Consider the following 27,802-nt stretch of genomic DNA (forward strand, 5'->3'; position numbering starts at 1 on the left):
ATATCCAAACTACAACTCATCAACAAAAAAATAAACAATCCCATTTAAAAAATGGGCAAAAGACTCAGGCATTTCTTCAAAGAAGATATACAAACAACCAAAAAGCACATGACAAGATGTTCAATACCACTAATCATTAAAGAAATGCAAATCAAAACCAAAAGAGGCACCTGGTTGGCTTAGTCAGTATAGCATACGACCCTTGATATCCAGGCTCTTGATACCCAGGTCGTGAGTTCAAGTCCCACAATGGGCATAGGGCTCACAAAACAACAACAACAACACCACAATGAGATACCATCTTACACCCATTAGGATAGCTACTATCAAAAAAACAGAAAGTAAGTGTTAGCAAAGACGTAGAGAAATCAGAACCCTTGTGTACTGCTGGTGGGAATGGTCAACGGTACAACTGCTGTGGAAAACAACATGGTGATTCCTCACAAAATTAAAAATAGAATTACCATATAATCCAGCAATTCCATTTCTGGTAATATACCCAAGAAAATTGAAAGCAGAGTCTTTTTTCTTTTTCTTTTTAAGATTTTATTTATTTGACAGAGAGAGACACAGCGAGAGAGGGAACACAAGCAGGAGTGGGAGAGGGAGAAGGAGAAGCAGGCCTCCCTCGGAGGAGGGAACCCAATGCAGGGCTTGATCCCAGGACCCTGGGATCATGACCTGAGCCGAAGGCAGACGCTTAACAACTGAGCCACCCAGGCGCCCCAGAAAGCAGAATCTTGAAGAGATCTTTGTACACCCATGTTCATGAACATTATCTGTAATAGCCAAAAGATGGAAGCAACGAAGTGTCTCTCACTTGGGTTGAATGGATAAATGGATGAACCACAACATGTGGTATATATATGATAATAAGGGTAATATTATTTACCCTTAAAAAGCAAGGAAATTCTAACGTATGTTTCAACATGGATGAACCTTGAAGACATTATGCTAAGTGAAATAAGCCAATCACAAAAAGATAAATACTGTGTGATTCCGCTTATATGAAATACTTAAGAGAATTCATAGAGACACCAAGTAGAACAGTGGTTGCCAGGGACTGGAAGGAGGAGAAATTGGGAAATTGTTTAATAGGTATAGACTTTCAGTTCTGCAAGATGAAAAGAATTCTAAAGATTGGTTGCACAAAAACGTAATAAATTACTATTACATACTGTACACTTAAAAAATAGATAGGATGGGCGCCTGGGTGGCTCAGTTGGTTAAGCGACTGCCTTCGGCTCAGGTCATGATCCTGGAGTCCCTGGATCGAGTCCCGCATCGGGCTCCCTGCTCGGCAGGGAGTCTGCTTTGTCCTCTGACCCTATCCCCTCTCATGTGTTCTCTCTCTCTCAAATAAATAAATAAAATCTTTAAAAAAAAAAAAAATAGATAGGATGAAGGGGCGCCTGGGTGGCTCAGTTGGTTAAGTGTTTGCCCAAGCTCCTGGGATCCTGCCTGCATCTGGCTCCCTGCTGAGCCTGCTTCTCCCTCTCCCTCTGCCTGCCGCTGCCCCTGCGCTTGTGTGCTCGCTCTCTCTGTCAAATACATAATGAAAATAAATAAATAAATAAATAAATAAATAAATAAATAAATAAATAAAAATAATGCAAGCAAATAAATGAGAGCAAGTATATACAACTCATGAATAAACAACTCTTTCAAGATATTTTACTGTAAAGGGAAGAAAAGAGAGGCGACAGCAGCTGGAGGAAGAAGTGGCATCAAGAAAAAAGGCTTTTGGGGGGCACCTGGGTGGATTAGTCGGTTAAGCCTCTGCCTTCGGCTCGGGTCATGATCCCGGGGTCCTGGGATCCAGTCCGTGTTGGGCTCCCTGCTCAGCAGGGAGCCTGCTTCTCCCTCTGCCCCCTACCCTGCTCGTGCTCTCTTTCCCTCCCTCTCTCTCTCAAATAAATATAATCTTAAAAGAAAAAAGGCTTTTTTTGATAAAAGAAATAACAGTCAAGATGTCTGGCTGGCTGGCTCAAGTCAGTAGAACATGCAACTCTTAATCTTGGGGTCATGAGTTCAAGCCCCATGTTAGGCATAGAGCTTACTTTATTTTTTTTTTTTTGAAGATTTAATTTATGGGGCGCCTGGGTGGCTCAGTCGTTAAGCGTCTGCCTTCGGCTCAGGTCATGATCTCAGGGGCCTGGGATCGAGCCCTGCGTCGGGCTCCCTGCTCGGCGGGAAGCCTGCTTCTCCCTCTCCCGCTCCCCCTGCTGGTGTTCTAAAATCTTAAGATTTTATTTATTTGACAGAGAGAGACAGCGAGAGAGGGAACACATTTATTTGACAGAGAGAGACAGCGAGAGAGGGAACACAAGCAAGGGGAGCGGGAGAGGGAGAAGCAGGCTTCCCGCGGAGCAGGGAGCCCGACGCAGGGCTGGATCCCAGGACGCTGGGATCATGACCTGAGCGGAAGGCAGACACTTAACAACTGAGCCACCCAGGCGTCCCTAGAGCTTACTTTAAAAAAAAGAGAAGAAAAGAAATAATAAGTCCATTTACACATGCTAGTAAGTCCATTTACACATGCTAATGCATGATTATAATGTTATCAAATATTACCAATTCTCAAAATAACCAGTAAAGTATATCTGTATTTTAAGATGAAGAACTCAAGGTCAGAGAGCCTAAGAAACTTGCAACTAGCCACACAGCTAATAATTCACAAAAGCCACAATTAAATTCAGATCTAACTCCATATTTCATGATTTGTATAGAATATAAGATGCTGCCTTCTTTCCTTTAACCTTAATTTAATGCCTAACATTAGCTTAATTACATTTATTAGAATACATATTTTTCAGTATCTACTAGGTAGGCTTAAGAAGCTGTTATCAAGGGACGCCTGGGTGGCTCAGTCGGTTAAGCGTCTGCCTTCGGCTCAGGTCATGATCCCAGGGTCCTGGGATCGAGTCCCACATCGGGCTCCCGGCTCAGTGGGGAGCCTGCTTCTCCCTCTGACCCTATGCTCTCTCTTGCTCGCTCTCTAAAAAATAAATAAAATCTTTAAAAAAAAAAAAAAAAAAAAGGTGAGCTATTGAACAGCCACAATCATGCCTTAGCCCCAGGGCCCAGCTCACTGGAGCTGTTTAATGAATGTGGGTGGAGGGAACAAACAGAAAGGTCATTCCAAAAGGAAGGGACAGCAACAACAACAAACGAGCAGAGGCTGAATACTTGAGGCACAGCAAAAACAAAAGGATCAGAGAGAAGGAACAAGAACAGGAACATATATATTTGGAAAGTAAGTATCAAGTAACTCACCATGATTCTTTTTACATTTTGGCTCCCATGTCTCCCATCTTTAAAGAAAATTCTCACTATCACCCCCATCCTCTTTCTGCCTTTATCTCATTTCTTTGTTCCCCATCTTTTTAAAATAACAATTTTATTGATTCCATGTAATTAACCCACTTAAAGTATAAATTCAGTGGCATTTAGATCAGTTTCACAGCCATTAACACTATTAATTTTAGAACATTTTCATTACCCCCCAAAAGAAACCCAATACCCATTTCCAGATACTCCCCATTTTCCCCCAACCATCCCTTTCTCCCCCAGACCTAGGGAACCACTAATCTGCTATTTCCATAGATTTGCCTATTCTGGACATTTCATACCATTTTGTAGAATGTACCAGCATTCTATTCCTTCTTATTGGTGAATAAAATTCCAAAACTTCCATTGTATGGGTACATAAAATATTTTATTTATCCATTCATCAGTTGGTGGCTATCTGGGTTGTTTCCACTTTTTGGCTATTATGAATAATGTTGCTATTAACACTGGTGCACAGGTTTTTGTGTGGACATGTTTTAATTCTTCTTGGGTATATACCTAGGACTGTGTTTAAATGTTGTTTTTTTTTAATTTTAATTTTTTTATGTATTTGAGAGAGAGAGAGCAGGAGGGGGAGGAGCAGAGGGACAAGCAGACTCCCCACTGAGCCAGGAGCCCCAGGTAAGAGTGGATACCAGGACCCCGAGACCATGACCTGAGCCGAAGTCAGAAGCCTAACCAACTGAGCCACCCAGGCACCCTGACTGGTTTAACCTTTCAAAGAACTGCCAAACTGTTTTCCAAAGCAGTTGCACCATTTTACATTCCCACAAACAGTGTATGAAGAGTCCAATTACTCCATGTTATTATCTTTTTTTTTTAAAGATTTTATTTATTTATTAACAGAGAGAGAGAGAGACAGAGAGAGAGGGAACACAAGCAGGGGGAGTGGGGAAGGGAGAAGCAGGCTTCCCGCTGAGCAGGGACCCTGATGCGGGACTCGATCCCAGGACCTTGGGATCATGACCTGAGCCGAAGGCAGACGCTCAATGACTGAGCCACCCAGGCGCCCCGCATGTTATTACCTTTTTGATTACAGGCATCCTAGTGGGTGTGAAGTGGTATCTCATTGTGGTTTTGATTTCCATTTCCTTGATGGCTAATGATGCTGAGCACCTTTTTCATGGCTATTTGTGGATTTTCTTTGAAGAAATACTTATTCATATCTTTTGCCCATTTTTTAATTGGGTTCTGCTCTCCATCTTAAAGTTCTTAAAAGATTAGTCTATATATACCACCTATACTTCATTACCTTCTTATAATCATCAACCCACTACAACCTCACTTCTGCTCCCAACTCTGAAACTGCTTGTCAAAATTGCCAACCACCTCTTCAGTGACAAAAATCAATGGGTATTGGGGCGCCTGGGTGGCTCAGTTGGTTGAGTATCTGACTCTTGATTTTGGCTCAGGTCATGATCCCAGGGTCATGGGATTGAGCCCCACATCGGGCCTCGCATTCAGCAGGGAGTCTGTTTGAGATTCTCTCTCTCTCTTCTCCCTCTGCCCCTTTCCCCACACTCTCTTTCACAGATAAATCTTAAAAAAAATAAAATAAATTTTAAAAAAATCAATGGGTACTCTTCAGTCCTCATATTCCAGGATAGAACTCTATGGTTTGCACATCTGTATTATGATTCCATCTGACTTCTTAATCTATGTTTTATGTCATTCTCTTTCTTGTCTGTATTTTTCTGTCTTACAGCATATTTTCTTATGGAATTAGAAATGTAGACCAGTAATCCAAGGGTATACCCAGAGAATTGCAGGTAAGACAACTGGGTAAAGCAGAGTGTAGGTAATGGAATCAAGGAGGGGTAGGTGGGGAAGATAAGCAGAGGCCAGATAGGGGCACCTGGGTGGCTCAGTCAGTTAAGTCCGACTCTCAATCTACGCTTAGGTCTTGATCTCAGGGTTGTGAGTTCAAGCCCCGCAATGGGCTCCAGGCATGGAGCCCACTTAAAAAAAATTAAAAATAAAAATTAAGGGGCACCTGTGTGGCTCAGTCGGTTAAGCATCTATCTACCTTTGGCTCAGGTCAGGATCCCGGGGTTCTGGGATCAAGCCCCGCATCACATCCTTCTCCTGGCTCAGTGGGGAGCCTGCTTCTCCCTCTCCCTCTGCCTGCTGCTCACCCTGCTGTGCTCTCTCTCGCTCTCTCTCTGTCAAATAAATAAATCTTTTAAAAAATAAAAATAATTTTTTTTAAATAAAAAAAAGGAAAGGCTGGATAAATAGTGGGTATTGGGCTAGGGTTTGGGCTTTGTTTAGCAGGTAATATATAGCCATTAAATGTTTTTATACAAGAAATGCTCAGCACTAGACTAACTGCTGGGTTGTTGGAAGACTGTCATGGTAGCAAATATAAAGTTATTGGGGGGTGGCGGCGCCTGGGTGGCTCAGTCAGTTAAGCGACAGACTCTTCTTTTTGGCTCAGGCCATGATCTCATGGTACTGAGATCAAGCCCCAGGGCGGCCACCATGCTAAGCACAGAGTCAGCTTGTCCTTCTCCCTCTGCTCCTTCCCCTGCTCTCATGTTTGCTCTCACTTTTTCTCTATCATAAACAAACAAAAAATCTTCTTAAAAAGTCCTTTAAAGTTATTTGGGGCAAGGCAGGGAGAACTAGGAGGCAAGGAGATCATGTGGGATACCTATTATAGTTTTTTTGTTTTTTTTTTTTAAAGATTTTATTTATTTGACAGAGAGAGATACAGCGAGAGAGGGAACACAAGCAGGGGGAGTGGGAGAGGGAGAGGGAGAAGCAGGCTTCCCGCTGAGCAGGGAGCCCAATGCGGGGCTCGATCCTAGGACCCTGGGATCATGACCTGAGCCGAAGGCAGACGCTTAACGACTGAGCCACCCAGGCGCCCCCCTATTATAGTTGTAAAGATAATCAGTAATGAGTGCATAAATTGGTGTAGTAGGGCTCAAAAGGTAAAGGAGGGATCAAAGGAAAGACATTACCACTAAACTTTAATGAACTGAGTCACCTTTATTACAGACAACAGAATAGCTGCCCCACCTTTATTACAGACAACAGAATAGTCAAGAGATGTTAGACCTAAAAGTTCTTAGTCCTCCGTTTTAGTAAGTTTGATTTGATAGAAACTAGCTGAAAATGTTGTAAACACACAAAAATCATCCTTCCCTGTTAAAAGTATAAATGATTATAGCACTGCTTCCCACTTTTTCTCTCCTGAGTAAATACTTAAAACTTTCACGTAACTCCTGCTTCTCAAAGAGTGAAGATCTGACAATGCCCACCAGTCAGTTCTACTCCCAACATTGCTTCCAACTCCCTCCCCCACTGGTCTTCAATATGTTAAGATCAAGAGGAAAAAGAAATTTATGCAAAATAGGTTAGGCAAGGCAAATTATCCCAAGTTAACACAATCTCTTTTTTTTTTCCACAGGAAATAGTTGTTGATGCTCTGAGGAGTTAAATTATAATAACACATGCCAGGAAGATGATGTCAGGGAAGGCGTGGTTAGGCCCTTTACAAGTCTGAGATTCCTTTAGTTCCAAACATTTCCTCTTTCAGTCTCACCTATACTCAAATCTCTCTACCGAGGCAACTCTTTGAAACACTGAAAGTGTTGAGACCCTAGAACTCTGATCTTTTTAATTTTTTTAAATGAGCCAAAGAGTAATTGAAGGCCATTAAAACAGATGTTTTTAAAACAAGCACTACATTATGTTGCAGAAATCAGTCTTTGAAATCCACATTCCCCCTTTCTGTGACTATTTAACTGCCAAGAAAAGAATGGATATTCAACACTACATCTTGAGAAAGAATCTGCCTTTATTAGGAATTACACATTCGTTGGTTGCATTCCTATATTTACCACAGTCTAAAACAGTAAGAAAACTATGCCGTGGACTCCTCAGGTAACAACTTCCCTGACAAGTGAAGTATACAAATATGCTTCAAAATAAAACAATCCTACTTTTTAAAGTCAAGTAAATAAAATTAATACACTTTCAAAAACGTCACAACACTGGTGTACAAATAGCTTTTGTGAGCTCACTGGTAATGACTTCTCCACAAACTAGAAGTGATGACTACAGTAAATTATGATGTAAAAATTCTCCTGCGGGGCACCTGGGTGGCTCAGTCGTTAAGCGTCTGCCTTCGACTCAGGTCATGATCCCAGTGTCCTGGGATCGAACCCCGCATCGGGCTCCCTGCTCAGCGGGAAGCCTGCTTCTCCCTCTCCCACTCCCTCTATTTGTGTTCCCTCTCTCACTGTGTCTCTTTCTGTCAAATAAATAAAATCTTAAAAAATAAATAAAAATAAATAAATAAATAAAAATTCTCCTTCAAGAAAGCAGATCTTTACAAATCTATTATACCTAGATTTTTGGATTACATAATGACAGACAATAAAAGCAGGTATTTAGAATTTGTATTTTTCAAAAGTTTAAATTCTGATTGTCCTTTCTTTCAGTTTTTTAAACATTGTGGACAGGTCCAAGAACTTTATCACATATACTTGATCTACTAGAGAAACTGAGTTCTTTTTTTTTTTTTTAAAGATTTTATTTATTTATTTGAGAGAGAATGAGATAGAGAGAGAGAGAGCATGAGAGGGGGGAGGGTCAGAGGGAGAAGCAGACTCCCTGCTGAGCAGGGAGCCTGATGTGGGACTCGATCCCAGGACTCCAGGATCATGACCCAAGCCGAAGGCAGTCGCTTAACCAACTGAGCCACCCAGGTGCCCGAGAAACTGAGTTCTTAATAGAAATGGCAAATAAGCCAATGTCAAAATTAAAACTTAACCTTGTCATAGAAAAGTCTAGTGGGATATATACACCAAATTGCTACCAGTTATTCTCCTTGAGGGGTAGGATTTGGGTAAGGAACTTTAGGACAGGAAAGGAAGACTTAACTTTTTATTTTATATACCCCCTTATGCTTACTTTTTTTATGGGCATGCCTTAAATTTATTACTAAAAACAAAAGTTATTTTAAAAATGTAACTTTGGGGGCGCCTGGCTGGCACAGTTGGTTAAGCGGCTGACTCTTGGTTTGGGCTCAGGTCTTGATCTCAGGGTGCTGGGATCAAGCCCTGCAATGGGCTCCACGCACGGCGCAATGTGCTTGAGACTCTTTCTCCTTCTTGCTCTGCCCCTCCCCTCTATGTGCACGCTCTCTCTCTCTCAGATAAATACAATCTTTTTAAAAAGTGTGAAATACGTAACCTTGAGTGTAAAAATTTACAAATTACATGAACAAATCCATCTAAACACTCTTCCTAAAAGAGAAACAAACACATTAAGCACTACATGTCAACACAAAGACAAAGAGCAACATAATAATGCTTTAAGTATACCCAATATTCACCAACCTATATATACACACAAGGAGTCATATATACAGCCACAAAGTGATGTCATCATAACACTGACCTGTAAGAACCCACACAATTCTTGCTTGCTTCTCAAACCTTACAAGTTATCAGAAGAGATAATGAGATTTGAATCCTAGTCCACAATTATACCTCTTTGTCCCCTATGGTATCCTAGATTTAGAAGCTGGTTAAATGTTTCCTACACTACAAGATAGGAAGGGAGTGAAGACAGCTAAGAGAAGATTTTAGATAGCACTGAATACATGAAACCCCTAAGAGGAAAAAAACTAACTTCTGGAATTCTTTTTACTTTATTTTAATGGGTCTAGGTAACTTGAGAGACTTGGAGAAAAAAAAAATTAAGTTTCATATAGTACAATATAAATTTTGAAAGGAATAAAAATAGATGAAATATCTTTCTGGGGGTGACCAGGTGGCTCAGTTGGTTAAGCGTCTGCCGTCGGCTTGGGTCATGATCTCAGCATCCTGTGATCAAGCCCCCAGCACCACGTTGGGCTCCCTGCAGATCAGGGAGCCTGCTTCTCCCGTTCCCTCTGCCCCTCCCCACCACTCATGCACTCTCTAAAATAAATGAATAATGGGCGCCTGGGTGGCTCAGTCGTTAAGCATCTGCCTTCAGCTCAGGTCATGATCCCAGGGTCCTGGGATTGAGTCCCACATCGGGCTCCCTCCTCGAGGGGAAGCCTGCTTCTCCCTCTCTCACTCCCCCTGCTTGTGTTCCTGCTCTCACTATCTCTGTCTCTGTCAAATAAATAAATAAAATCTTTAAAAAAATAAAATAAAATAAAATAAATGAATAAAATCTTTTAAAAAATTCTATCAAAATTATATATTCATATGTATATGTGTATAACCAACAAACATATATGGACCCATATTTCTTAAGGATATAAACAGAATGAATACCATTATAAACTGACACTAAGTGTTTTGGGTCTAAACATTTACCCACTGCCTTGATCAGATACTTTGTTTAAATTACCTATAATAGTATCTTTAGATATATGAGAAAGCAGCAGCAGGAATCCTTCCCAAACCCTCCAACACTCCATCAGATGGGCAAAAGATCCCTACACATCCATGGCATCTTTCTTCTTCAAACAGCTATATGCCAAGAGAGAGGGTAAAGGGTCTTTCTCCTACAGTATGAAGTTCCTCCTAATCAGCATTGCGAGCCCTGAAATGCCAAGAAACTGTCAAGGATATTCTCTGGTGAATGTGGGCATGACTATCCACCTCTCATTTGACTGCCCATGCTCCCAGGCATACCACAATTCTCTGGCAACTGTGGGTTAATCACAAAGACTAAGGATCCCTGCTGAGCTTGGCTTATCAGCAGAGGTCTAAGCACCAGCTCAGCAGCAGAACCCAAAGAATCACAGAGCTTTCTGCCTTAATTCCAAGGTATGTTCTCTCTTAGGACTCCTTCCCTACCGGCTGGGTGAGGTAGGGTCTCTACCTAGTCTAGAAGAGTATACCCAGTTCTTGATGAAGCTGTTGTGATTTCACAGACTATATATTTCAGCTACCTGATAATGCTGGTGGAATGGGCAGAAAGGAAGGGCGCGGGGGGGGGGGGGGGAGTAGAAACAGTTCATCAAAAAGATAAAAATAACCTTGGAGGGAGTGGGCAAGGGACTAGGGTTTGAGATGACATATTATCCCAGTGGAGACTGGGTATATCAGCAGGAAGTCAAACTAACTTCATTTCACAAAGATACAAACTTACAAGCTTGATTTGTTTTTAATTCCCCTGCCTTCTCAGGCCTCACACACAGGGACTGTAAACTGCTGGAACTTCAAAACCAGGTGAGAAAAAGATGCCGAAAGAAGTGGTGGAAAAGGGAGAGGCGCTGAGTGTAGAGAGGAATTCCGATCCCCTCTCACGAAGAATGTTAAAGCCAAGGGCACTCCCGGATCCCCAGGAAAGGAAGTCGCTGGATTCCAAAAAAGCACTTTTCCCTACCTTCTTGTTGTTCTTGTTATAGCCAAAAGTCGAAATCCCAGGCCTGGAAGTCACTGATAGCAGCATTTTCTCTTTAATGTAAGGGAGCTGAGAGAGAGAAGAGGGAGAGGGAAAGGGAGGGGGAAGAGAGGGGGAAAGAGAAAATGAGAGGGAAAAGGGAGGGGGAGGAGAAAGGGGGAGAAAAGGAGCAAGAGGGAGAGGAATGGGGGGGCGGGTAGAGAATGAGCTAGGGCTGCTTGTTTACGTCACTGAGAGAAGTTAACCAAGAGTCTGAATGAGGCACTTCCACTGGGTCCTAATGCCCCAGATGTTATTTTATTTTTCACAGTCTTGGTAGTTAAAGCAGAAAGAAAAGTTCTTAGGTCTACCCCTTTCAACTCCACCCCTTTTCCAATAAGAACAAGTTCTGATTCCTCTGAAAAGACACTGAGGATTTTTTTTTTTTTTTTTTTTTTGCCTTAGAGCTATAAGATTTAGAAACAGCTTTCAAGCTTGATTTTAAAGGGGCCACTGGGACACACTGCCTCAGAGAACACGTGAGGTCAACTATACCGAAAACGAATATGTGAGATGAGCTCAGGACTTTTCCCACACTTTATACTTACAGTGATCTTCATGCACAAAGAAAGAACAAACAGAAGAGCTTGCCATAGAGCTGAGACAGAGTATGGGAAGTAACTAGTTTCAGATCCTCGGATAGTTCTATTCGTCTTCGGTCACGCCGATGGGCTAATGTCTCTCACTCCTTTCCAGATTCCCTCAGGCATGATTTCATACTTAAGAAGGAATTATCAAACTGGACTATCTCATAAATTTGGTGTCTAATAGTTTCCTTTCTTTCCTCCCAGCTTTACTGAGGTAAAACTGCCTACCTAGCAGTTTCTTCAACAACTGTAAACTATCTTGTTTGACTCTTTACCCCACCATTTTCTAGTCTTCAAGGTCCACGAAGCTGAAACAATTAAGAGTTACTCACCAAACCTGGAATTTATGCCCAAACTGAAGTTCACAGAGTTGGAATATTTGCTTCAAGTTGTCTCTGAGCTGTAGGAAAAAATTACTTTTAAAAAGCATATGCTTCACAGAGAAGAAAACACAAAGTCCTTAGGCAAGAAGAACCTAACACAGTTGAGACAACACTCACCTCAAACAGTTTCAAAGTAATGACCTGTGGAAGTAGCCTTAATAAGAAACTTGTAGAAAACCAAAAATTCAAGAATGATACCCAGTAATTCCTACCAATCCAAATGAAACAGGGATGTAAAATCAAAGCCTTCAAATCCCTTCTTCAGGTCACCTTCTGCCATCACAGATATTCTCTCAAAACACAAATTAACCCTGTCTGCTCTGCCACAACAAACCTTAAGCCCAAATCCTCCCTTAAATGAAGCTCCAGTCTCTCTTCTAGTTTTCTGGTCACCTTTTTGCTCTGATAATGGGACAGACAGGACTAACAATCTGCAGAGTAAATACACACATACCACACACCACCCCCAACCTCTAACTTTCATTTCCAACAGGACAGGAAGTGCCTGCTCAGCTCAAGGGACACAGGAAGGGTGGGAACAGCCTCAATGTGGGAGCCGCAAGGGAGACTGGAAGAACAGCAGCCAAATGCAATACATAAATTACTAAAGGCATCGCTCAGTGTTACCATATTTTTTTAAAGTCTCTTTTCTGCCCTCAGAGATTCTCATTCATTATACGCCAAGTCATCCTTGCCTTTTAGGCCCTTCATTGATTTCTTCTCCCTTAGTCTAACAATGTGGTACAAAAACCTTAATCTCTAAGACCTGATTTCTAATGGGATTTATTTTTTTTTTAAAGATTTTATTTATTTGACAGAGAGAGACACAGCGAGAGAGGGAACACAAGCAGGGGGAGTGGGAGAGGGAGAAGCAGGCTCCCCGCAGAGCAGGGAGCCCGATGTGGGACTCGATCCCAGGACCCTGGGATCAAGAACTGAGCCGAAGGCAGTCGCTCAACCGACTGAGCCACCCAGGCGCCCTCTAATGGGATTTATAAAGCCAGTCAACCTATTTTAATTTTTTTAAAAACTCTAACATTCTCAGGGTGTTTTGTTCTCCTACTTTATTTCTTGATGCTCAATATTTTAGAATTTAAAATAGAGGCGCCTGGGTGGCGCAGTCGGTTAAGTGCCCGACTCTTGGTCTTGGCTCAGGGCATCATCTCAGGGTCGTGCCCCGCCCCCCTTGGGCTCCAAGCTCAGTGTGGAGTCTGCTTGAGATTCTCTCTCCCTCTGCCCCTGCCACTGATGCTCTCTATCTCTCAAATAAAATAAATAAATCTTTAAAAAAAAAAGTAAAATAGTTAAAACCATGAGTTTTAGAGAGAGACAGACCATGAGTTCAAATGCTGACACCATCGTTATAACTTATGTGACTTTATGTCAAGGTACTTAACATCTCTAAATCATTCATTTGCAAAATGGAGATAAAACCTACTCCATTGGCCTTTGGAATCAAATCTAAGTTCTAGTTCAGTTGTCACAAACTGAGGGACACAGAAAATTACCTCACATGTCTGTATCTTTTCTCACCTGTAAAACAGGATAAATAAAGAGTATCTATTTCCTAGAATGGTAGTGAAATAAAACAATACATATAAAGTCCTTAGGAAAGTCTTTGGCACTTGGTAAACACTCAATAGGTATTAGCTCCATTATTATTAATTACTCTACTATCTCCCAGTGTGTATACCCTGTGGGTATTGTATAATCCAGATTGGATGATGTGAAGTGAGTATTTCCAAAAACTAGTATCTTAGTTACATTCAAAAGATGATACTAGGACTAGGCAGGCTAAACTTTATAACTGGAAATACTGGATAAGAAGTTTCATCCATCCAATTTCTTTTCCTTCTCTCCATTCTATAAGCAAACAATCTGATCATTCAGACATTTTTTTTTAAGATTTTTATTTATTCATTTAACAGAGAGAGAGAGAGAGAGCACAAAAAGGCAGAGTGGCAGACAGAGGGAGAGGGAGAAGCAGGCTCTCCGCCGAGCAAGGAGCCCGACGTGGGGCTCGATCCCAGGATCCCGAGATCATGACCTGAGCCGAAGGCAGTCGCCCAACCGACTGAGCCACCCAGACAGAGAGAGACACAGTGAGAACAGGAACACAAGCAGGGGGAATGGGAGAGAGAGAAGCAGGCTTCCCACTGAGCAGTGAGCCCGATGCGGGGCTTGATCCCAGGACCCCGGGATCATGACCCGAACCAAAGGCAGACACTTAATGAATGAGTCACCCAGGTGTCCCTCAAACCAGCTCTTTATCTCAAGTAGGAGTGATGAACAATATTTTGGCCTATTATTAAACTGCATAATGGACAATATTTTTAGGAATAAACTTATAATGGAAACAAGATTTGTAGAAAACTACAGCTGTTGGACAGACACATGAAAAGATGCTCAATATCACTCATCATTAGGGAAATGCAAATCAAAATCACACTGAGATATCACCTTACACCTGTCAGAATGGCTAAAATAAAAAACTCAAGAAATAAGTGTTTATGAGGATGTACAGAATTGGGACCCTCATGCACTGTTGGTGGGAATGCAAACTGGTACAGCCACTGTGGAAAAGAGTATGGATGTTACTCAAAAAGTTAAAAATAGAACTACCCGACAATCCATTAATCACACTACTGGGTATTTACCCCAAAAATACAAAAACACTAATTCAAAGGGATGCATGTACCCCTATGTTTAAAGCAGCATTATTCACAACAGCCAAATTATGGAAGCAGCTCCAAGTGTCCATAGATTGATGAATGAATAAAAAGAAGATGTGGTATATGTATATACAATGGAATATTACTTGGCCATAAAAAGAATGAAATTTTGCCATCTGCAATGACATGGATAGAGCTAGGGAGTATAATGTTAAGTGAAATAAATCAGTCAGAGAAAGACAAATACCATATGATTTCATTCATATGTGGAGTTTAAGAAACAAAGGAGCAAAGTAAAAAAAAAAAAAGAGAGAGAGAGAGAGAGAAAGCAAAATCAGACTCCTAACTATAGAGAACAAACTGATGGCTACCAGAGGGGAGGTGGAGGGAGGGTAGGAGAGAAACAGGTGATGTGGATTAAAGAATATACTTATCACAATGAGTGCTGAGTAATGTGTAAGAATTGTAGAATTACTATATTGTACACCTGAAACTAATAGAACACTATTTTTTTTTATAACACTATGTTAACTACACTGGAATTAAAACACAAAGCTTAATAATTAAAAAAAACCTACAGTTGTTGGGAAGTACTGCTAATTAAGTGTTTGAGATTTTACCTAAGGTCTGATTTACCATATATTTAGAAGGTAATTTGCTTGAATTCTGCTTTCCTTCTGGGGATAACTTGTACCATATCTTGAAACGCAAATGAAACATAAGATTTGAATATAAAAAATAATTCCTATCAATCTACATTATTTATAAGGCCACTAGTCACTTGGAGGCTTTACCAGAAGCATAAGATGGATGAGGACAGGGACTGGGACTATTTTGTGTACACTACTATATCCCTAGCATTTAACAATATCTGGCTAATTTATTTTATTTTTTTAAGACTTTATCTATTTGAGAAAGAGAGAGAAAGCAGGAGAGGGGCAGAGGAAGAGAGAGAAGCAGACTCCCCACTGAGCAGGGAAGCCCAACATTGTAGGGCTCAGTCTCAGGACCCCGAGATCATGACCTCAGCGGAAGTCGGGCGCTTAACCAACTGAGCCACCCAAGCACCCCTATCTGGCTAATTTAAAATTAAAACATATTTGTTCCAAGAATGAATGCAAGTATCTTGAACATTAAATTTACATGTGAAAAGACATTACTAATTAAAAATGCTGAAAATAGTGTTGACAGTGATGGAATAGCAAGTTAGGATATCCAGGAGCTTTTTACTTTGTATTTACAACATATATTATTTTCCTTTTATTGTTCATTTTGTGTCATTATGCAGTCAATAAGCTTGAATTTACTTACGTCTCTCATCTGTGTGCTAGATGAAACTATAACCCCATTATTGCATTAAAAAGACAACTCAAGGGGCGCCTGGGTGGCTCAGTCTTTAAGCGTCTGCCTTCGGCTCAGGTCATGATCCCAGGGTCCTGGGATTGAGTCTGGCATCAGGCTCCCTGCTCAGCCGAAGGCCTGCTTCTCCCTCTCCCACTCCCCCTGCTTGTGTTCCCTCTCTTGCTGTCTCTCTCTCTGTCAAATAAATAAATAAAATCTTTAAAGAAAAAAAAAAGGCCTACTCAAGGGGCGCCTGGGGGGCTCAGTCGGTTAAGCGTCTGCCTTTTGCTGGGGTTGGGATCCCAGGGTCCTTAGAGCAAGCCTCGCATCAGGATCCCTGCTCAGCAGGGGAGCCTGCTTCTCCCTCTCCCCCTGCTTGTGTGCTCTTTCTCACTCACTCACTCTGTCTCTCAAACAAATAAAATCTAATTTTTTTAAAATAAAATTTAAAAAAAATTAAAAGACACTCTAAAGGTCTATCATAAATTTGTATTCCTGGGGTGCCTGGGTGGCTCAGTTGGTTAAGGTCAGCCTTCGGCTCAGGTCATGATCCCAGGGTCCTGGGATCAAGTCCCACGTCGGGCTCCCTGCTCTGCAGGGAGCCTGCTTCTCTCTCTGCCTCTGCCTGCCACTCCCCCTGCTTGTGCTCTCTCCCTCTCTCTCTCTCTGTCAAATAAATAAATAAATAAAATCTTAAAAAGAAAATTTTGTATTCCTATGGCATTTTGTACAAAATTTCAGTAGGCTTTTAATTCTGCTTGACTGTCCCATTTCTTGCCCCCAGATTGTGAGCTCCTAGGAAGCAGCCACCAACTTTACTAACCTTTTTATCTTTAACACCCAGGGTGCCTGGGTGGCTCAGTTGGTTAAGCGACTGCCTTCGGCTCAGGTCATGATCCTGGAGTGCCAGGATCGAGTCCCACATCTGGCTCCCTGCTCGGCAGGGAGTCTGCTTCTCCCTCTGACCCTCCTCCCTCTCATACTCTCTGTCTCTCATTCTCTCTCTCTCTCAAATAAATAAATAAAATCTTAAAAAATAAAAAAAATAATAAAAACACCCAAACATAATTTATGATCAAGAATTAGCTGAAAGAATACAATTTTCACTTCCATTTAAGTATGTCCAGTGGGAAAGTGAATTTCCAATGAATATTAAGAAAACACTGCCGCCTCATGGATAATATAGGTCATGCAACCTTTAGCAAATACAGGGAAAACAAAGCGTAGAATTTGTCCATAGGTATAGGTAGATCAGAAGTTTGAAATTTAAACCCAGCTCTACCATTTTCTGTGTTAAACTGGAAGACACCAATTTTTTTTTAAGATTTTATTTTTAAGTAATCTCTACACCCAACACGGGGCTCAAACTTACAACCCTGAGACAAAAGTCACATGTCCTGACTGAGCCAGGCACCCTGAAATCTCAATCTTTTAAAACATCAGTTTCGGGCACCTGGGTGGCTCAGTTGGTAAGCGACTGCCTTCGGCTCAGGTCATGATCCTGGAGTCCCGGGATCGAGTCCCGCATCGGGCTCCCTGCTTGGCAGGGAGTCTGCTTCTCCCTCTGACCCTCCCCCCTCTCATGTGCTCTCTCTCTCTCTCTCTCAAATAAATAAATAAAATCTTAAAAAAAAAAAATAAAACATCAGTTTCGGGGCACCTGAGTGGCTCAGTCGTTGAGCGTCTGCCTTCAGCTCAGGTCATGATCCCAGGGTCCTGGGATGGAGCCCCACATCAGGCTCCCTGCTCAGCGGGAAGCCTGTTTCTCCTTCTCCCACTCCCCCTGCTTGTGTTCCCTCTCTCGCTGTGTCTCTCTCTGTCAAATAAATAAAATCTTTAAAAAATAAAAAACAAAACAAAACAAAACAAAAACATCAGTTTCCCCTTCTACAAAATGGGCATAGTATCTCTCAGGAGTTACTATGACAGTCAAATTGGATAATGATTGTAAAAGTACTTTTGTTGATTATAAAGCATTTTACAAGTACAAGATGTATTTTTTTTTTTTTTAAAGATTTTATTTATTGGGGCGCCTGGATGGCTCAGTTGGTTAAGTGACTGCCTTCGGCTCAGGTCATGATCCTGGAGTCCCTGAATTGAGTCCAGCATCGGGCTCCCTGCTTCTCCCTCTGACCCTCCCTTTTCTCATGCTCTATCTCATTCTCCCTCTCAAATAAATAAATAAAATCTTTAAAAAAAAAAAAGATTTTATTTATTTGACAGAGAGAGACACAGCGAGAGAGGGAACACAAGCAGGGGGAGTGGGAGAGGGAGAAGAAAGCTTCCCGCCAAGCAGGGAGCCCGATGTGGGGCTCGATCCCAGGAACCTGGGACCATGACCTGAGCCGAAGGCAGTCGCTTAACGACTGAGCCACCCAGGCGCCCCAAGATATATTTTTTTATCCATATCTGATACTTACACTACACTAAGTATCACAAACTCATCTTTTTATCTACAAATTGCATATTTTTTACAATGGTAGTTGTCTTTTTTTAAGATTTTATTTATTTGTCAGAGAGAGAGTACAAGTAGGGAGGAGGATCAAAGGCAGAGGGAGAAGCAGGCTCTTTGCTGAGCAGGGAGCCCAACACAGGGCTCGATCCCAGGACCACAGGATCACAACCCCAGCCCAAGGCAGACACTCAACCGACTAACCCACCCAGGTGCCCCGATAGTTGTCTTAACAAACCCATCTTATTGCTTACTACAAATCTAAGTAAATAACCTGCAGCTTGAAAATCTGAGCCAACTCACTAAAGTTTAGATGGCTAATGCCAAATTTCTTTCTTTATACACTAATGTAGACTCATATATCAACTTATTAAAATACACTGAACATATAAATATGCTAAAATTAGGGGCACCTGGCTGGCTCAGTTGGTAGGGTATGCCACTCTTGATTTCAGGGTCATGAATTGGAGCCCCACATTGAGCATGAAGATTACTTAAAAAAATGTTTGCGGGCACCAGGGTGGCTCAGTTGGTTGAGCGTCTGACTCTTGATTTCAGCTCAGGTCATGATCTTGGGGTTGGAAGATCGAGCCCCACATCAGGCTCCCCACTTAGCAGGGAATCTGCCTGAGATTCTTTCCCTCTGCCCCCTCTCCCCACCCCTTGTGCATATGCTCTTGCTCTAAAAATAAATCTTGAACAAAAAAAAGTTTGGGGTGCCTTGCCTGGCTGGCTCAGTTAAGAGCATGCAACTCTTGATCCCAGGGTGCGTTCCAGCCCCACATCTGGTATAGAAATTACTTAAAGGGGCGCCTGGGTGGCTCAGTCGTTAAGCGTCTGCCTTCGGCTCAGGTCACGGTCCCAGGGTCCTGGGATCAAGCCCCGCATCGGGCTCCCTGCTCAGCGGGGCGCCTGCTTCTCCCTCTCCCGCTCCCCCTGCTTGTGTTCCCTCTCTCGCTGTGTCTCTCTCTGTCAAATAAATAAAAATCTTTAAAAAAATAAAAATAAATTAAAAATAAATAAAGATTTTATTTTTCGGGTGCCTGGGTTTAGTTGGTTAAGTGTCTGCCTTTGGCTCAGGTCATGATCCTGGAGTTCCAGGATTGAGCCCCATGTTGGGTTCCCTGCTCAGTGGGGAGTCTGCCTCTCCATCTCCCTCTGCCCCTACCCCTACTCCTTCTCACTCACTCGCTCACTTTCTCTCTCAAATAAATAAAATCTTAAAAAAAAAAAAAATTATTTTTAAGTAATCTCTACATCCAGTGTGGGGCTCAAACTCACAACCCTGAGATCAAGAGTCACATGCTCCACAGATTGAGCCAGCCAGGTGCCCCTGAATTCTCTTTTTAGCCCCAACAATTTACCCGTAGATTCACTTGGATTTTCCTAATAAATACCATTTGTGAATGACAATTTTGTTTCTTATAATCCTTATACCATTTCTTTTTCTTATTGGACAATAAGACATCTAATAAAATAGTTAACAGACATTGTGATATTGGCCCTGCTCCCTGATAAACTTTTCTTTTTTTTTTTTTAAATGTTTTATTTATTTATTCATGAGAGTCAGAGAGAGAGAGAGAGAGAGAGGCAGAGGGAGTAGCAGGCTCCCCGCCTAGCAGGGAGCCCGATGCGGGACTTGATCCCAGGACCCCAGGATCATGACCTGAGCCGAAGGCAGACGCTTAACCATCTGAGCCACCCAGGCGCCCTCTTTTTTTTTTTAGAGTAAGCTCTACACCCAAGATGTGGCTTGAACTCACCAATGCAGTATCAAGAGTCCCATGCTGTACAGACTGAATCAGCCAGGAACCTCCCTGATAAACTCTATCAGGTTTATGATGATGTTCCTTTTCTTGTCTAGTTTGCTGAGAGCTTTGGAGATGAACAGGCATTTAATTTTATTAGATACTTTTTCTGCAATGACCAGGAGGATCAAATAGGTTCTCTCTTAATCTGCTGTTGTTAATTATGCATATTTTCCAATGTTAAACCATTCTAGCATCCTTTGGATATATTCTACTTGATCATAAATATATGTTTTATGACTTTCACATGTATATCTTTGTTTTTTTTTCTCATATTGTCATGTGATTTTGGTTTTAAAGTGATACTAATTTAAGGGTACCTCTGGCTGGCTCACTCAGTAGAACATGCCACTCTTGATCTTGGGGTCATAAATTCTAACCCCATATTGGGGGTAGAGGTAACAACAACAAAAAAGTTATGCTAATTTAACAAAATAAGTTGTGAAATTTCCCTTTTTTCTAATTTCTTGGAACAAAGTGCGTAAAATTGGATTATTTGTTCTTTGAATGTTTCATAGCACTCCCACATAAAACTAATACACTTTATACACTAATGTAGACTCATATATCAACTTATTAAAATACATTGAACATATAAGTTCTTAGTATTTTCCAACACTCCTACAAGACTCTAGTTAGAGTTTTCTCTTAGTCTCCACAGTAGTTATTCTAAATATCTACCATTCTCAAGTTTTCTACTTATTTCTCCCTATATTCTTAGCATGTAGTATTCATCTATCTTCAACCTTTTTATCGTACTGGCTATCTTCCCCAGCTTCTTGATAATTTTTTTTTAAAAGACAAAAGCACACATACAAGTAAAATAAACAAAAGCCCCCTCCCTGAAATCTAGGTTCTCCTCTAGCTATTTTTTAAGATTTTATTTGTTTATTTGAGAGAAAGAGAGAGAGAGTATGAGCGTGGGGAGGGGCAAAGGGAGAGGGAGAGGGACAAGCAGACTCCCCTCCAAGGGAGGAGCCCAACTCGGGGTTCAATCCCAGGACCCTGAGATCATTACATGAGCCAAAGTCAGAAGCTTAACTGACTGAGCCACCCAGGCGCCCCAAGCTATTCTTGTTCTTTTCATTTTCCCCACAGTTTACGGCAACTGGCTGGCTCAGTTGGGAGAGCATGCAACTTTTTTTTTTTTTAACATGCAACTCTTGATCTTGGGGTTGTGAGTTCGAGCCCCACATTTGTAGAGATTAAATAAATAAAATAAAAATAATAATTGTCCCATAGTTAGAGCAATCTACATTTACTAAGTATCCTCATCTCTCATTTGTTTTTTCCCCATACATTTTTTTTTTTACTGTATTTTATGTTATTTTAGAGTTGGGAAATCATTAGTGGGTTATATAAAAATACAACATATGGGGCATCTGGCTCGCTCAGTCGGAATAGCGTGTGACTTTTGATCTTGGGGTCGTGAGTTAAAGCCCCACGGTGGGTGTAGAGATTACTTAAAAAAAAAATTTTTTTAAAGGAAAAAGGGGAAAAAAAGATAAAAAATTCCTGGGGCATCTGGGTGGCACAGTCGTTAAGCATCTGCGTTCGGCTCAGGTCATGATCCCAGGGTCCTGGGATCGAGCCCCGCATCGGGCTCCCTGCTCCGCGGGAAGCCTGCTTCTCCCTCTCCCACTCCCCCTGCTTGTGTTCCCTCTCTCGCTGTCTCTCTCTCTCTGTCAAATAAATACATCTTAAAAAAAAAAAAAAAAGATAAATTCCTACATGGCAAAACCACAAAAGGAAAACCAAAAGTCAAATGATAAACCAGGATGAGGAGAGGAAATGTATGCAACTCATCTTATACAAGGCTAATTTCCAAAATATGTTAAGAGTTCCTATAAATCAATATCAAAATTCTAATACCCAACAGAAAATGGGAAATTTTATTAATAATTCATTAAAAAAACAATTCTGAAACTTACAAAAAGATGTTCAACCTCATAATTATAAAAAGTTAAGACAAAAACAAACACTTAGAAATGACTTTATACCTACTGGAATGGGAAACATTACAAAAAAAGTGATAATCTCCTGCGATGAGGGCAGAAAAACAAGCACTCTTCTACACTGCCAGTGAGACTATAAAATGGTATGACCGATATGGAAGCAATTTGGCAACATCAAAATTACAAATGTATATACCTTTTGACTCAGCAATTCTAATTCTAGGAATTTATCCTACAGTTCTATTTGCAAACCTGCAAAATGACAAGATATTTAGTATTAATCACTGCAATACTGTAATACGTAGGGTAACCATAAAACATATTGTCCAAATTGGGACACTCTTTTTTTTTTTTTAAAGAGTTTATTTATTTATTTGACAGAGAGATCACAAGTAGGCAGACAGGCAGGCAGAGGAAGAGGGAGAAGCAGGCTCCCTGCTGAGCGGAGAGCCCTGGGCTCATGACCTGAGCTGAAGGCAGATGCCTAACCAACTGAGCCACGCAGGCACCCCGAAATTGGAACACTTTTATAAGAGAAAGAGGGTACTATTAATATTTAAGCTATGGCAACTGGCATAGCTGAGACTGTCCCAAGTAAACCAGGAAATGTGGTCACTCATAATAACAAAAGATGGAAAATGACACAAATATTCACCAATAGGGGACTTTTAAAATAATAATTATACACCCAGATAATCGAATACCACATAGCCATAAAAGGAAGAACATTATATAGTGATTTGGAAGGTTCTCCAAGATGTATAGTAAAAAAATTTTAAAGGAAAAATACAAAACAGTGTTTATAGGATGCTACCATTTTTGTAAAAGAGGAAAAAATATAATTACTTAGATATGGATAAAACATATAGAGGAAAGATACACAGACAACTGATAACAATGTTTGCTTCTGGGTAAAGCAGGTAGCTAGGAACAGACAGGAGGATAACTTCACTATATGCCCTTTTGTACCTTCTAAATTTTGAACCAAAATTCAGATGAGTAAATAAAATTGTAAAATAGTCCCAGCAATGAATTTTAATTGATAAGTTTTACGACCTATATTTTCCCCCTGCTTGAGCTGCTATGCTCAATAATAAAAATTCTGTTAAACACTGTGATCCTATAGAGTTCCTAGAGGTTTTTTTGTAGTTTCCTAGTTTTTAAATCATTTTATTTCTGCTATAAATACATGAGAATTGTGCAAAACAAAACTAATACTTAAGAACAATTTTAAATCAACTACCACTATTGTCAGTAACTATGACAGAAAAATGTATATGTATTATTTTTTTCCAATTTCTGTGTTTAATAATTCTTACAAAACAGCAATTATGTTAATAATCATTTTCATAATGATAAATTTCATGATAAATTTATTTGGCACCTTCTGTACTTCTGTGACTTTTCATCCAAATTAAATTGAACTAAACTGGAATAATAAATGCAAATAAGCGAGTAAATATACTTACCCTTGAAGATCTCTTACCTAAGTAGTAGTTACTATACATATTACCTGATAATCTAAAATTGTTTTATCTAGGGGAGGTAGAAGGGGGATGGATTAAATAGGTGATGGAAAATAAGGAGGGCATTTGTTGAGATGAGCACGGGATGTTGTAAGTGATAAGTCATTAAATTCTACACCTGAAACTAATATCACACTGTATGTTAACTAACTGGAATTTAAATAAAAACTTGAAAAAGAGTAAAGTAAATAAAATTGTTTTCTCTAAAAATTTCCCCAAATAAGAGAGTTATAACAGCGGCTTTTAGCAAACTGACAGGCAAAAGTGGATGGTGTAAAATCTTTCAAATTACATAAAATCTTGAGAAATTATGGTTTATGGAGTGTTAAGTAGATGAATGTGGTTAAAATAATTTTACTTAAGTTTTTTAGAAAATGGTTTTGTTTACTGTATGGTAACAAAAGATTCTGAAAACATCTTTCATGTTCTTTAGGTTAAAAAAAACACAAGTATTAAAATGTTACCAACCGGGGCGCCTGGGTGGCTCAGTTGGTTAAGCGACGGCCTTCGGCTCAGGTCATGATCCTGGAGTCCCAGGATCGAGTCCCGTATCGGGCTCCCTGCTCAGCGGGGAGTCTGCTTCTCCCTCTCCCGCTCCCCCCTCTTGTGCTCTCTCACTCTCTCGCTCTCAAATAAATAAATAAAATCAGAGCATGAGAGGGAGGAGGGTCAGAGGGAGAAGCAGACTCCCTGCCGAGCAGGGAGCCCGATGTGGGACTCGATCCCGGGACTCCAGGATCATGACCTGAGCCGAAGGCAGTAGCTTAACCAACTGAGCCACCCAGGCGCCCCAAATAAATAAAATCTTTAAAAAAAAAAGTTACCAACCACAACCACCCACAAAAGGTTTTTTCTTTTTGCTGTTTCAAATTCTTTCAAATTAGCATTAGTGTAGTAAGAGTTTTTTTTTAATCTTTTTTAGGGACCCTGGCAAAATCTACATTCTCTTAACATAATGATTCAGACTTGCTATAGTCTATTCTTATGGCCATCAAAGAAACCAGTTTTCTACAATTTTTCTCCTGTAACAGGAGAGATTATTTGGCAAAACAGAGAAAACGTGTATCAGGCAAATGTAAATTTGACCAGTGTGGTGATATATTGTGATTTTTTTAATATGCTCATGTGTATATTTTTTAAGTCCTATAAAATTTAGTTTTTTAACTATTAAACTAAATGGGAATTAGGAACATACACTGGGATAGATCATAGATACAACTGAACTTATATGAAATTTCATTTACTCCATGAAGGTCTAATATCAAGTTAAAACATGTGCACCAGGCACCAGAGTGCTAGTCTAGCCAGAACTTAAATCCTATTCAAATACATATGCTTACTAATGATGACTTAGCAACTGTTAAATGTATTACCATATTTAGCGGCCTTGATTAGTATTATTTAAACTTTCAACTCCAGTGAATCCCTTACAGCCCACGAACCCAAAGCAACACACAGCAGCAGCAGCAGCTTAGTTTCACCACTATCAGGGACAGAATGAGAAAAGAAGTGGTAAATGTAATGACTTTTTCAAAAACCTTGGTGAAGGAATACAGATAAGAGACAAAATATATCAATTTATCTCAATTTTTTAAAAAAAGCAATACTGATGGAAAATCTGAATTGCATAAAGCTGCTTAACTGAAATAGATTTTAATTAAACACAAAAAGAGTCAAATATACTTAGTGATTTTTTTTTAAGATTTTATTTATTTATTTGAGAGAGAGAATGAGATAGAGAGAGCATGAGAGGGGGGAGGGTCAAAGGGAGAAGCAGACTCCCTGCTGAACAGGGAGCCCGATGTGGGACTCGATCCCGGGACCCCAGGATCATGACCTGAGCCGAAGGCAGTCGCTTAACCAACTGAGCCACCCAGGCGCCCCTAGTGATTGTTTCTTAAGATGGCAAAGACTCGAACATTTAAGTGGTGAAAGATGGATTTGTTACAGTGAAAGAAGTTGAAAAATACAGCAAACCTAAGCGGAGAGATTAACCTGAGAGTGGTGGAAGGATTCCTCTTAATAGTATCTGGAGGAATAGATATGGGGTATGAGTGTAATGGCAGGAAACTGAGGGCTTCTTTGTGAAGCAATGAGGTGGTGAGCTCAAGTGAAGTAGAGAATCTTAAGATTGACTAGGAGTTGCCTTTAGGATGTAAATAATTTTATCATAGTGTTCAAAACTCTTTGTAATGCAGGGGTCCTGGCTGGCTCAGTTGGTAGAGCACGAGACCCTTCAAGTCCCATGTTGGGCATGGAACTTACTCAAAAAAATAAAATACTCTTTATAATGAGGCCCCCACCCATATGCTGTGCTTCACTGATCCGCACATTCTCACACCCAACTAAACTTCCACTCCGACCAACTGATCTAGGGTCCCTCAAATGTTCCTCTCATACTATGTTCGTTACTGAAGAGCTCTGTCTGGAACACCTTTCTCATCATCTCCATGCAAACACTTCTCATCCTTTAAGAGTTGGCTCCCATCACCCAACATTTCTTAAGGTCCCTTTCTCTTTATCTCAGCTACCCTTTACCCTGACCCTGGATGGTGCCCCTTCTTTATACTTCCTTCTGCATCTCTTCATCTCAGCATTTTTCACTGGGAATTTTAAACACTGTTTTCTTTTTTTTAAGATTTTATTTATTTATTTAGTCGAGAGCGAGCAAGCATGTGATGGGGGAGGGGAGGGAAGACCAGAGGGAGAGGGACAAGCAGATTCCACCCTAAGCCGGAGCCCAACCCAGAGTTTGATCCCACCACACTGAGATTATGACCCGGGCCGAAATCAAGAGTCAGACCCGCAACTGACTGAGCCACCCAGGTGCCCCAAACACTGCTTTCTCATTTCTTCCAGTAGTCAGAAACTGGTTTTGTTTGTTTTTACTTAATTTCTGGATTCCCTAGCTCTAGGCCTGGCCCACGATAGGTGAATGAATGGAAGACGACTATATCAGAGCCCCCAGGACTTATATTTTAACCAGTAAAATACAAGATTATCTTTTGCAAATGGAAAAACTAAAGCAAGAAGGCATGTGCACCAATAATAACATTAGCAGAACAAAGATTTATGGAAAAAAAAAACTGGGGTGCCTGGGTGGCTCAGTCGTTGAGCATCTGCCTTTGGCTCAGGTCATGATCTCAGGGTCCTGGGATAGAGCCCTGTGTCGGGCTCCCTGCTCAGCAGAGAGCCTGCTTCTCCCTCTCCCTGCTGCTCCCCCTAATTGTGCTTTCTCTCTCTGTCAAATAAATAAATAAAATCTTAAAAAAAAAAAAACTTATGTGAAGTTTTCTAAACACTTTCACTTGCACTAATTAACATCCTAGCTACAATCAAAAGAATAGAACAAATGAGAATCTCTAAATCATAATAAACAAACATTCCCCAAACACAAACATCAAGTTTCCAATTTTGTACCACGGAGGATTTAGCTTTTCTGATTAAGGTTCAAAATAATGCATTAAGACCAATCCTCCCCCCATACACCACAAAACTCTGGCACAACCAGGGACTGACCTAAAAACCTACTATTAGACATGACAGAGGATTTCTTCCACATTATGAAAAGCCTCATTTCTAGCTGGCCATGTCACAGTTGGCTAATACTTTTGCACTTTTACTAGATGGGTCTTTTTCAAATCAGAAACAAAAAAAGGATCTGACACTGCCAAGCTTTAACCACCTGGGATGACAAACTTGTTTTTCTTGAATATCTTATAGTTTACACTGTTCTGTGGGCCTCCCAAGTCACTGGTTCATGCTCCATCCTCATGCAAATTTAGCAATATTATAGTGGAAGATGAATCACTCCAAAGATCAAAGGGCAGCTAGAAGCTAGTTCTCTATGCAAAGAACCTCCCCTTCTACAGGGAGATTTTCTTCACTGCCCAGCCAGTTCCTCTAATCAGAGAGAACTGGGAAGAAGACTGAGGACCTCATTACTGATTATAATTAAGGCTAATTCATAAAAGCAGGGGTAGAAAATAAAAGGAAGAAAATGACTTCTAGGCAATGTTTAGAAATCCCTAACATATGGTATCTCTCTCGACAGCTTAAAAAGCTTCAGAGAAATTACATTCCTGTGAAAAAAGGATAAGATTAACTTTATATATTTGGAAAAACTAATGCTGGCTTGAGTTTATACTACCAGAACTCTTTTTAAAAAAAAGATTTTATTTATTTATTGGGGGGGGAGGGCACAAGCAAGGGGAGGGGCAAAGGGAGAGGGAGAAGCACACACCCTGCTGAGCAAGAAGCCCACGCTGGGCTCCACTCCAGGACCCTGGGATCATGACCTGAGCGGAAGGCAGCCACTTAACCGACTGA

The 27,802-nt window shown here is 40.8% G+C and overlaps 1 protein-coding gene across 4 annotated transcripts in view; it reads right to left on the bottom strand.

Annotated features, from left to right (window-relative positions):
• Positions 1–12,221, bottom strand: part of RBMS2 (RNA binding motif single stranded interacting protein 2) — a 72,749-nt gene extending 60,528 nt beyond the window's left edge. For 2 of the 4 annotated variants that reach the window (XM_035002357.1, XM_035002359.1), the window contains exons 1-3: positions 11,837–12,221; positions 11,669–11,736; positions 10,693–10,779 (exon numbers count right to left, since the gene is read on the bottom strand). In XM_035002357.1, the coding sequence (XP_034858248.1) occupies positions 10,693–10,758 (66 nt within the window). In that variant the 5' untranslated portion in view covers positions 10,759–10,779; positions 11,669–11,736; positions 11,837–12,221. The other 2 variants (XM_035002360.1, XM_035002358.1) reach the window with 2 other exon arrangements.
• Positions 12,222–27,802: the final 15,581 nt, after the last annotated feature.

This window comes from Mirounga leonina, unplaced genomic scaffold (genome assembly GCF_011800145.1).
Source record: "Mirounga leonina isolate KUSES-001 unplaced genomic scaffold, KU_Mleo_1.0 Mir_126, whole genome shotgun sequence".
In the NCBI taxonomy this organism is placed as follows: Eukaryota; Metazoa; Chordata; class Mammalia; order Carnivora; family Phocidae; genus Mirounga; species Mirounga leonina.